Below are 13,017 nucleotides of genomic sequence, written 5' to 3'. Positions count from 1 at the left end.
GGCTTCTCTTGTTGCGGAGCATGGGCTCTAAGTTCGCGGGCTTCAGTAGTTGTGGCTTGTGGGCTCAGTAGTTGTGGCTCGCGGGCTCTAGAGCACAGGCTCGGTAGTTGTGGTGCAGGGGCTTAGTTGCTCCGCGGCATGTGCGATCTTCCCGGACCAGGGCTCGAACCCATGTCCCCTGCATTGGCGGGCGGGTTCTCAACCACTGCGCCACCAGGGAAGCCCGAGGCATTTATTTTTCCAGACCATGTCATAGCTCTTTAGTGTATAACATTTTAATTACCCAGTAATATATACACCCAGTTATGTCCAGATAACACCCATTGAAGTAAAGTAGTGAAGAAGTTCTTAGACTGTGTGAATTATGCATTTATAACTGGTACCAAATGTGTGTTTACCATGATTTTATTTTCATTGGTTTTCAAAACTTGAAGTTTGCTTTTCTATATGTAAATCACACAGCCGCATTATATTTAACACAACCACGTTATATTTATAGAAAGTGCTAGGAAGTGAACTGGAGATTAATAAGTAGCTGGGTACCCTGTGACTCCTTTTCTCCTACCAGCCTCTTAAAAACCCCAAAGATTTTTAACATCTTTGGCATGATGGTTTAAGACACATCCTGACAGAGGGTTGGGGAAGGATGTTAGGGTCCCCCACGTGGCGGTGCAGACTAGTGTGTGGCCAAGTTACTTTTGGCAGAACGTCGTGTTACATGCGGTAGCTTTCCATGCAAGTACAAATTGCACATGCTCATATTTGTGTTGCAATCTAAATCACATAAATTAGACATACGAAGACAAGATTTAATCATCTTGTCAGTCCTTTGCAATACAAATCAGATTTTTGACTACGCAGTCCCAGTAAGATGGCAATTACACTGGAAGACGAGCATAGCATACATTACTTTTCAAACCATTATATTGAGCACAATATGTGTAAAAGAAAGGCTTAATTCATTTGCTATGGTTGCTTTCTTTTAAGGGTTTATTTGTTCTCCGTCTGCGCAGAATGATGGGGTGTAACGGAAGCCGCAAACAGATTGAGAGAGTAATTTCCACGTCAGTGTGCTTTGGCTCCGCCTCCTCCCTCAGAGAATGGGCTGTTTATTCAGAGAACCCTGTTCTTTCTTTCTTTCTTTCTTTCTTTATTTTTGCGATACGCGGGCCTCTCACTGTTGTGGCCTCTCCCGTTGCGGAGCACGGGCTCCGGACGCGCAGGCTCAGCGGCCATGGCTCACGGGCCCAGCCGCTCCGCGGCATGTGGGATCCTCCCGGACTGGGGCACGAACCTGTGTCCCCTGCATCGGCAGGCGGACTCCCAACCACTGCGCCACCAGGAAAGCCCGAGAACTCTGTTCTTAAATGATTGTGCAAAGCATACGTTACTCCACATGGGACCTTAGTTCTTAAAGTTTGCTCTTTCTGTATTGTCTGTTTTTCTTAATAGTGAAGAATTCCTGGGTGGAAACATAATTTCAGAGAAACGTAGAGCTGGAAATAGGGAAGAACCGTTTTGTAAATGGAGAATTTTCAAATGATTTGTATGTAACTAACAGAATGCCAAGGGGATTATTATGGGATATGGGTTATTAATGACCTTGAATTCCCTTTCTCCTATTTCTGTTAGCTGTTACATCATTGAACTCTCCTAATGGGTGCTGTACTGTGATACCCTAGAGTGGAGATCCTGTCGTCTTTGTATTCCCAGGATCTTCCTGTAAGAGACACACTCTCATGGTTGAAGGTGGTATCGAGGAAGTAGAACTTGGGCCAGAGTAGGTCATTGCTGGTTCCTAGTTCTCAGGAAAGTTTAAGTGGAAATAGGAGATTGGACACTTGATGATAAACGTAGCGAGTAGGGGCGGGACTGACATTTGCTGAGTAACTAGTATGTGCCAGGTAGTGTGGTAGATACATTGTCTACATTCTCCTTTTCAGTGCACCCCACAAGGTTTTATGTTACCAGTTTAATAAATTCAGGAAAGGGAGTACATAAGGTGAAGCAACCTGCCCCAAGTTATATGACCCCAGATGTTAAAGCTGGTGTTCATTCTGTCTGGCGTTCATGCCTGGATCTTTTTCATGACCATCAGTACCACCTTTCTAATGGGAGTGGAACATACCATTCATTCATGTGAGGTCCCAATTCTGGGCATAAAACCGTCCTTGGCGTTTCCATATCGTCATTTGGATTGCCTGATGAGTAAAGGAGGGGTTGGAACTTGGTGCCTGGGTTTTTGTCTCAGGAAGGGAGGTAATGCTACAAAGTTAGGTGTGTAATTATAAAATATGTCCAGGAAACAATCTACATTGAGGCTTTTTGTGCTTTTCTTTTTGCATTCATCAGATCTTTGCTATGATGTTCTTGTATTAATAAATTTAATACAAATTGGGTTCCTTTTTATCAGGATATGCTTTCTCTATGGATTCTGCCTACCCTAGTTGAAGTGATCTCTATGAAAAGTGTGAAAATTCCGAAGTGGGATACAAAGAAAAATTATCACTCTTTAATCTTTATTCACGAGTCATGAAAATTATATGTATTTCATATGTAGATGTTATTTAGATTATAGAGCCACATCTACTCAAAATGGAAAATAAAGAGCTATCCTTTTCTGTTTATTGTGAGGGGCATATCTAAAATCACATATTCATACAGATGTAATTTCCTGACTACCTGTGGCCTATATTTAAAAATACCTGAACATTAGTTTGCTTCTCTACAGAGAATGATGTGTGTGCCATGGAAATCCGTGTGTCTTTTCTCAGCAGTAAGATGTCTCATGCTGTACAGGTTCAGAAGAGATACTGTAGGTGTCACCTGTCACCTAGCAACAAGCTTACTGCTTTGTGTCTTTAGTGTCTCTTTTCATTTTAAGTCAAAATAGTTATGAAAATGTAGCGCTTAGATTTGCATTTATCTCCTGAAATATTTAGATTAACCTTCAAACATTTTCAGTTCCCAAGATAACTCACCACGACAGATGAAACAGAGATAACTTTCAATAAAAAAAGGCAACTTATATATCAGAAACCTTGGTACAGAGTAAGGCCAACATGGATCCTGTTATATATCTCAGACTGAAATGTACAGGCCTGCCAGTGAGTTCCCTAATCAGCTTTAAAAGTTGTGGTAACTGAATTGAATAGGTATATTACACGTTTATTACTTGGCTTTTTTTTTTTTTAAATCAGCACTTGAAAACACAAGATCACAACTAATGAAGTAGTGATTTGTAAAGTTGAATCCAGAAGACGGAATTCCAAATGGGATTGCTATACCGGCATCAGGATTCAATTATTTGAAACAGAGCAAACTAAACTACCTGTGGGCAGAGTAGTATACCCTGACTAGTCAGATGTCTGTAAACACTTTAAAAATGTGTTTCTGTGTCTCTGCTTAAAGATACATAAAGGGATTATCAGAGGAACCAGCAACAAGTGTACTTATGGGTCCTGAAGTATTTTGAATGTGTTAAACACTAGCCTTTAAAGATTGAGAACATAATAGATCATTTAAGATGTGATGAAGAGCCTGTTACTAGAGGGTAATGTAATGCCTGTACTCTGAGGTAGTTATTCCGAAGTAACTCCTTATTCATTAAGGAGGATAGCATCCACTTTCATTCCGGCCAAGGTCATTTCTGTTATCCAGGATACTCTCTTTGAATTCTTATGGAAGCTGGCTGACCAAGTGGAAATTTTAGGGAAGAAAACAAGAGTTAGAAAGTGAAGAGTTTGGACAGTCATTCTCTATTGCTTATAGCTACTGAAGAGAGAAACAGGTGTAAGTAGAATTTCTCCAGACTATCCACTAAAAGAAAAACAAACCAGTATTTACCAGTGGTTCCAGGCAGCGATATTTTTGTTTAAAAGTAAATCTAAAATTCTTTCTAAAATACAATATTTTATGCCTTTTGTTATTTCTAATGTTTTTCATATTGGAATAAGTGACTACTAACTAACCCTTTGCTTTTCTTCACCTGACAATTGAGAATCATTTTTGGAGCCAGGAAAGTGAGGACCAAAACACGTGTGATGAGTTTTTTGATGAGGACTCTGCCCTTTAGAACTTCGGTACTTAGGGAAGATTTACTGGATAATTTCACAAACCTATTTGGCAGAGTTAAATAATCTTTTAATTAGGAAATTGATGATAACTGTTATTGGAAATGTGCCAATTTCCTATTTTATATCGTGGTTTGGTTTTGATGGGAATTTGGGGAACAACCCAAAGGTCCCTTAGCATGAATAAAATTGGAGCTTCATCTATTCTATCTTGTGGTCTTAATTTGGGGAAATTCTGTTGTTTTCCTGTTTAATATCTGTCCATTGATTAAAGAGTGATAAATCTTACGTGTGCTTACGTATATGTTAGTGCAGATTGTTGTATAGACATTACTTCAGTTAGGGTATATCGGGTAGGTAAAACAGGTATTATCCTTGCTTCTGTGGAGACGGAAGTTGGGCCTCAGAGAGGTTGATTGAGGTTTTTAAGGTCACAGAGCCAGTAGATGACAGAGGTGAAACTGGGGACAGGTCTTCTCAATCCTAAACTGTGTCTTCGTTTTCTGTGGGGTGGGTGCTACAGAGCAAAAGATGACCTTGAGTGCTTTGAACAGCTTCAACTGAATGGAAAACAGAAGTTAGCATTGTACCAAGCTGTCCCCAGGTTTAAAACATACTGAGGTGTACATTTAAATTATAGGTAGTTACAGAGATATATACAAAGAGCTGTCCACTAACATTTGGGACTAACTCAGGGTTTTAAAAGGACCCCACCATTATCTGACTCGTTGCATAGGAAATTAACCTCTGATCGTCACTGTCAAATGGATCTTTTTTTTTTTTTTTTGTCAAATGGGTCTTAAAATGCTCATGTGCTCAACTCACAGAACTACTTGCAGAACAAATATTATCATTAGGATACTTGGTAAATCCCCAAATGCTGTAAAAATGTGTGATGTTGTGTTATGTATAATTCACAAAATTTAATGTTTATTGTGGTCTGTAGCTTAATTGCATCAAAAAAATACAAATTATATAATTAAGGCCCTAGTTACTTGGTTAAGAAATATCCACACAATTGATATAAAGGGGAGTTTATTTTTCTTTTGTTTTTATCATTAGCTTCTCTTATTCATTTGACAAACCTTTATTTTATCTCCTAAAGTTTGCTGGGCAATGGGCTGTGTATTGGACAATAGATGGTAATAGAACTAGGTTAGCAGGTACAGCTTCGTCTGGTGGGAATATAAATTGGTGTAGTCTGTATAAAAAGCTTCTTCTGGTGGGAATATAAATTGGTGTAGTCTGTATAAAAAGCAATTTGGGTAATATATTTTGAAAGAGTGAAAAAAGTTCATATTATTATGATCCAGTAATTATACTTATATAGCTATATTCTAAGACAATTAAGGTAATTAAAGGTGCAGACAGGGCAGCTAAGTACAGTGGTGTAGGATATGGATGCTTGGCTGAGGGGTGAGTCGTGGAAATCTACACTAGGCTTCCCTGGCCAGGCCCCACCTCCTGATTAGAGTCTGTCTGTGTCTTCCCAGAGAGGGCATCCTTTCTAATTGTCCAAAGGCATCCTCCAGGCTAGCAGAGGTCCTTGTGTCCAAGATTTACGTAGAAGGATGTGTGTTATCAGTAATAAACTAGTAGACAAAAATGAGGGAGTAAATAATACTGTATCCCTACAATGGAGTATTATGAATTTAGGGAGAAGCATTAATAAGTTGAGTGTCATGTAAAAATTCTCATGGTTTATTAAAGTGTGAAAAAAAATTATAGAACCAGAATGTAAGATTGAAACCAGTTTTGGAGTACCTGGTACATTCTGCTGAGAAGTGGAAACTGATTGATTGAGATATATTTTGAAGAATAGAAAGGACAAGACGTATTTTGATAAGAACATGGTGTTTTAGATGACTTTTTAGTTCTTTCATGGGGTACCCTATTATGGTTTCATAATGTAAAATAGAAGAGTTATCCTCTGAATTTCAAGAGAATATTTCACCACTGTCATATTAAAATATTGTATTTATGTTCCATTGCTTCTTAGTGGCATTTCTAGTAGTGGTGAAAGCTGTACTATATTTTAGGGGATGTGTTTTGAGTCGTAAGAGACGTATCTATATCAATATAGACATAGAGGGAGAGATGGAAGGAGGGAGGGAGGGAGGGAGGGAGAGTCATTGACTGACTGATCAATTGATTGGGTTGAAACTGGAATAAATTGAAAGACCACATCATCTTACAGGCCAAGCCCATGGAACATGTACATTCTGGTACATTTCATTTAAGGCTTTATGAGCGAGTGAACTCTTTTTTCTGTTCAAATGTATGGAAACACATACAAAGGAGACCTGGCTGGATACTGCCTGTGTAGACATTGGCACAGAATGGGTGCTGCTGAGAACTCCAAGGCGTGTCCCCTCTTGAGTGTAATTCCAAATGAAAAAAAAAAAGTCAACTGTGCCTAATAAGCTGGCTTAACTGAATGCCAAAGAAAATTTGCCTCATGAAATGGAAATTCTGAAGCAAGTTACATAATACTGAGAGAGAATAAATAGGAGGACTTTTAAGATCTATCCAAATGGGGCAAATGGTGTATTGTAATCAGAACTCTCCAATACAGCAATATTTAATTCTATTTGGTGAGATCCAAATGGTGTTGGGGATTTGGAAGCTTTCAGAAATCACATAAATATTTACTTGGTATTTGTTTAATTTTTGAGTGACATATCTTAGACCAGTTTCTAAAAAGTTACTTGGGTATTGGATAACATGGAGCCACCCAAAAGTATTCATGTTAGTTGTTCTGCACATTTGTATCAGCTATAAAGAGGGAGAACAGCATTCCTTTAACAATCTCTTAGTTGCTAAGAATAATAGAGCCAACTGCTCCAGCCGGAACATTTGTGACTTCTCTTTCTTACATTAAATTTACTTCTAAAGCAGTTTCTGCCATTTTCTCCCCAGCCTTCTCTCCCTGTTGCACGCCTTTCTTTTTCTCCCCTCCTTCCCTTATCTTTATACAGATTTTCATATCTTGTGCCCAGGATCTGTCATAGTGTCATAGCTGGAGTTTCTGCCTCTGTTTCTTCATTTCTCCATTTTGCCCTTTACATGGCTGCTAAAGAGGAAGCAAAAACCAAAACTGTTCATCAGCTATTACTTTTATTGTGTCACTCCACCAATCAAGAGCTTCAAAAATTGCAGAATTACGGTTTTCTTTTTCTTTCCTCCAGTGGAAGAATGTTACCAACATGTGGAACTTTTTTCTCATTTTTTAAAATTGAAGTATAGCTGACGTATGATATTACATAAGTTACAGGTGTAGGATATAGTGATTCACAATTTTTAAAGATTACAATCCATTTATAGTTATAACGTATTGGCTATTTTCCCTGCGTTCTACAACATATCCTTGTAGCTTATTGTATACATAATAGTTTGTACCCCTTACTCCCCTACTCCTACGTTGCCTCTCCCTACTTCCCTCTCCCCACTGGTAACCACTAGTTTGTTCTCTTTATCTGCGAGTCTGCTTCTTTTTTGTTATCTTCACTAGGTTGTTGTATTATTTAGATTCCACATGTAAGTGATACCATACAGTCTTTCTCTATCTGATTTATTTCACTTAGCATAATAGCCTCCAAGTCCATCCATGTTGTTACAAATGAAAAAATTCCATTCTTTATGGCCGAGTAGTATTCCATTGTGTATGTATAGCCCATCTTCTTTATCCATTCATCTGTTGTTGGACACTTAGGTTGCTTCCATATCTTAGCAATTGTAAATAATGCTGCTATGAACATTGGGGTTAGCGTATCTTTTTGAATTAGTGTTTTTCTTTTTTTTTTCAGATATATATCCAGGAGTGGAATTACTGGGTCATAGGGTAGTTCTATTTTTAGTTCTTTGGGGAACCTCCATGCTGTTTACCGCAGTGGCTGCACCAATTTACATTCCCACCAACAGTGTATGAGGGTTCCTTTTTCTCGACATCCTTGCCAACATTTGTTATTTGTGTTCTTTTTGGTGATAGTCATTCTGACAGGTGTGAGGTGATATTTCATTGTGGTTTTGATTTGCATTTCCCTGGTGATTAGCGATGTTGAGCATCTTTTCATGTGCCTGTTGGCCATCTGCATGTCCTCTTAGGAAAAATGTCTATTCAGATCTTCTGCCCATTTTTTAATTGGGTTATTTTTTGATGTTGAGTTGTATGAGCTGTTTATATATTTTGGATATTAACCCCTTATTGGTTCTAATTATTTGGTTTGTTTGTGTGTGCTTTTCTTGCAGGATCAATGTGACTCTAGAAACAAATGGATGAATGAATATCCATATGAAGAGGAAAACAATAAAGGTTGGTTAGTCAAACTGTATAATTGCAGTGGCAGTCCTATTTTGAACATTAATTTTGGGCAGTTATTCTCATTAGAGCACTTCTTTGTCTGACTGTGAGACAGAGGTCAATGGTTAGAGGCATTCATCTATAAAGTGTAATTTTTTTTTTTTTTTTTTTTTTTTTTGCGGTACGCGGGCCTCTCACTGTTGTGGCCTCTCCCGTTGCGGAGCGCAGGCTCCGGACGCGCAGGCTCAGCGGCCGTGGCTCACGGGCCCAGCCGCTCCACGGCATGTGGGATCTTCCCGGACCGGGGCACGAAGCCGCGTCCCCTGCATTGGCAGGCGGACTCCCAACCACTGCGCCACCAGGGAAGCCCTAATTTTTGTTTTTAAACCCTTAAATATATTTAAAAAAATTATAAAGAGGCAGCCCTTCTTTGTGCAAGTCTAGCTGTTGTCAGTTTCGGGAACTGAAGCTGGTTTAAGAATCAACTTTCAGATGATAATTAAAAAATGGAAAACCACTTGATACAACTGATCACTGGGACAAAAAAAAAAAAAAGCCAGATTTTGTTTAATATGTATCAATTCCTACCACAAGCCTAAGCCTAATCCTAGTGCTCTATGGTATATGATTGCTGTCAGTGCTGTCCTCTTTGCAGCTGCAGTCTTGGCTTTCATCAAGGGCATAGGCTGATTATGAAAGGCTTTTAACTTTGGTTTTTCACAGACAAATACTGGTGTAAGTTAGAGGGTAAGAAAATCCTGGGAATTTCAACAGTAATCAAGTGCTGGCTATCACTTTGTAGTATTTATTTGAACTTTTTGTGTACTTCATACTGGTCATAATATAAACATCATAAATTAATACTAAGAAAATGACAATATGTTAAACCATTTCTATTTCATAAAGTCTAGTACAGAGGCGTGTGCCTCATAACTCTTTATATAGCTGCACAACACATACAGTTTCATGTTTTCCTTCCCCCATTGCTCCTGCTACCTTCAAATAAATGTACATCATGTCTTTTTCTGCGAGCCCACCTTCACAGATACTTACAAATGATTTTCCAGATTATATCTTTCACTTGAAATTGCTTTCTTCCAATTCAGCATCCATTCATGATAAAAAGTCTTAACAAGTTAGGCCTAGAAGGAACATATCTCAACATAATAAAGGCCATATGTGACAAGCCCACAGCTAATATACTCAATGGTGGAAGTACAAAAGCTTTTCCTCTAAGATCGAGAACAAGACAAGAGTGTCTGTTCTCACCACTTCTATTCAACATAATACTGGAAGTCCTAGCTAGAGCAATCATGTAAGAAGAAGAAAAAAGTTATCAGAATTGCAGAGGAAGATGTAAAATTGTCTTTATTTGCAGATGGCATGGTTTTATATATAGAAAATTTTAAAGACTCAACCAAAAAAACTGATAGATATGATTAATGAATTCAGTAAAGTTGCAAGATACAAAATCAACAAAACAAAAATCAGTAGCGTTTCTATACGCTAACAGCAAAGTTTCTGAAAAAGGAATAAATTGATTCAATTTACAATAGCATCAAACACAGTAAGGTACTTAGGAATAAATTTAAGGAGATGAAAAAGAATACATTTTAGGAGATCTCTATGCTGAAAACTACAGGACATTGATGAAAGAAATTGAAGAAAACACAAATAAATGGAGAGGTACCTCATGTTCATGGATTGGAAGAATTAATATTGTTAAAATGTTAATATGACTGAAAGCCATCTGTAGATTCAGTGCAATCCATATCAAGATTCCAATTATGTATTTTACAGAAGTAGGAAAAAACATTTCTAAAATTTATATGGAACCACAGACGACCTTGAATAGCCAAAGAAATCCTGAGAAACAAAAAATGGGAGATGTCACATCACACTTTCTGATTTCAAGCTGTACTATAAAGTTATAGTCATCAAAACAGTATGGTACTGGTAGGAAAAAAACCAACAAATAGACCAATGGAACAGAATCGAGAGCCCAGAAATAAACCCAAACATATATGGTCAACTAATATTTGACAAGGGAGCCAAGAATACTCAATGGAGAAAAGGCAGTCTCTTCAATAAATCGTACCGGGATAATTGGATATACATGTATGAAAGAATGAAATTGGACCCATATCTTACACCACTTACAAAACTTAAGTCAACATAGATTAAAGACTTAAATGTAGGACCTGATACCATGAAACTGCTACAAGAAAGTACAGGAACAAAGCTTCTTGACATAGGTCTTGGTAATGATGTTTTGGATATGACACCTAAAGTACAAGCAACAAAATAAAAAATAAACAAGTGGGACTACATCAAGCTAAAAAGTTTCTTCACAGCAAAGGAAACCATCAACAAAATGAAAAGACAACCTACAGAATGGGAAAAAAATATTTGCAAACTGTGTATCTGATAAGGGGTTAATATCCCCGAGTAGAAGGTGCTCGTACTACTCAATAGCAAAAAACCCCAAATAACTGAATAAAATAATGGCCCTAAGTCTGAATAGACATTTCTCCAAAGAAGATATCTGAAAGGCCAGGAACATAAAAAGATGCTCAATATCACTAGTCATCAGAGAAATGACATATCACCTCACACTTGTTAGAGTGGCCACAATTAAAAAGATAAGAGATAATGCTGACATGGATGTGGAGAAAAGGGAATCCTTGTGCACTGGTTGGTGGGATTGTAAATTGGTGCAGCCACTGTGGAAAACATTATGGAAGATCCTCAAAAAATTACAAACAGAACTACCATATGATCCAGCAGTTCCACTTCTGGGAGTATATCCAAAGGTAATGAAAACACTAACTTGAAGAGATACCTGTACCCCCATGATCATTGCAGCATTATTTATAGTAGCCAAGACATGGAAACAACCTGTCTGTCAACAGATGAAAAGATAAATAAGATGTGGTATATATACACAGTGGGGTATTATTCAGTCATAAAAAATGAGGAACTCCTACCATTTGTGACAACGTGGATGGACCTTGAAGGCATTATACTAAGTGAAATAAAGACAAAGGCAAATACTGTATGATTTTACATGTATGTGGCATCTTAAAAAAAAAAATAAGCCTTTCTTTTTTCCTTGCTAAAATTTCTCCTTTGTTGTATTTGTTTCTGGAAAGTTTTTAGCCCTCTAGAGGGAGTTTTGATTCAGAGATGATACAAGGTAGATTTCTGGGTAATGTTCTTTTTTATGATCTCAGTATTACCTATATGGGTACATTTACTTTGTGAGAATTAATTGTACTGCGTACTTATTTGTACATGGATTAGTGGTGTGCTAGTAAACTGGCTCTAGGGCGTGGGGTGGGGAGGCCTGATCTGTAATATTTGTCAATTCCCATGGTGTAAATATTCCCACTACGGCTGGTTTCAATGGTTTAACAAAGAGCTTGCAAGATTCCTTAAAATTTAACAATTGGCTCTCATGAGCTGGAGATGAGCTAACTCCAGCAAACCATTGATAATTTCATGTATAATGTAACGTTAAACAATTTTCTATACTTCTTAAGACAAATAGGGCAAATGTAGTAAATTCAAATTTTCCTGACTCATTGCTGTGTAAACATGGAAACCTTCACTCATTATCATGCAGAAAGTACTTATCCCTTTTCTTATGTATGATGTTGATCTTATATTTATGTTTTTGTTCATTTGTAATTAAATTTTTATGTTTGAATGGATCAGTGTCAGCTTTGTAAGTTTATACATTTTGACAGTGTCATTGCTCTGTAACTAATTTTATGACAAGTGAAGATTATCGCAAAGAGAATCTTTGTGTTAATACTTACCCTGAGGGTAGACTGAAAATATTATCTTGATTAAGTATAATATATTATGTGTGATTCATTCTAAATGATCGTGCCTCATAGCTCATAATTCATGAGTTCAGAAGTCTTTATAGAGGAAGGAGCAGTGAGTATTTCACTTAATGTGTTTGTCCCAATGAATTATGTTTTTCTTCTTGCTGTTCCTTATATTTCTCAATCTGTGTTTTCAGTTATAGATGCCTTAGAACAAAGAGTACATTGATGCTTGTTTTTAAACCTGCTTGAATCAGGTGTTGTTAGTTTTAGTAAGGTCTGGTTCAGAGAGAAAATTGCAGTTTGGAAATTTATCTCTTCTATATTTCACGTATATTCCCAAGGTCAGTTTTAAGATGACGTTTTTAGAATGTCAGCAGTGGATGCAACATTGCCACTGTCTACATAACTGAAAAGGGATTTGAATATGGCTCTTAAAACTATTTTGTACATTTCCAGTCTGCCAGCGGTGATAAAATCTTGCCAAGAGCCACAGAATATCATGCTGTGCCTTCTGCTTGTGCTCTAATATTTAAACAGCCTAAATAGCATTTGTAAAATTTACTTTGTGGCCATATCAATAGTCTTATTTTCAGGTGCTGTCTTCATCTCCTCTTTCAACCAGTCAATCAATCAATTAATCAATAATATATAAATACAGTATATAAATATATTTATATCAAAATATGTGTGTGTGTATATATTCACACACACACGCAGTTTTTAAGTTCTTTCTTTACTTAAAAAAAAAACTGAGTTCTTTACTCAGTTTTTAAGTTCTTTCTTTTACTCCATTTCATTGCACTTGAAT

The 13,017-nt window shown here is 37.3% G+C and overlaps 1 protein-coding gene across 1 annotated transcript in view; it reads left to right on the top strand.

The window, feature by feature from the left end:
* The window catches only part of KLF12 (KLF transcription factor 12), a 439,279-nt gene that overhangs the window by 132,317 nt on the left and 293,945 nt on the right, over window positions 1–13,017 (top strand). Inside the window, exon 2 of the mRNA XM_065895860.1 lies at window positions 8,322–8,385. Within this exon, the coding sequence (XP_065751932.1) occupies window positions 8,353–8,385 (33 nt within the window). The 5' untranslated portion in view covers window positions 8,322–8,352. The remainder of the gene's footprint in view (window positions 1–8,321; window positions 8,386–13,017) is intronic.

The sequence above is a fragment of the Phocoena phocoena genome, chromosome 18 (assembly GCF_963924675.1).
Source record: "Phocoena phocoena chromosome 18, mPhoPho1.1, whole genome shotgun sequence".
NCBI classification, from domain to species: Eukaryota; Metazoa; Chordata; class Mammalia; order Artiodactyla; family Phocoenidae; genus Phocoena; species Phocoena phocoena.
The sequence above is the reverse complement of the archived record's forward strand: the minus strand, read 5'-3'. Positions and strand labels throughout refer to the sequence as shown.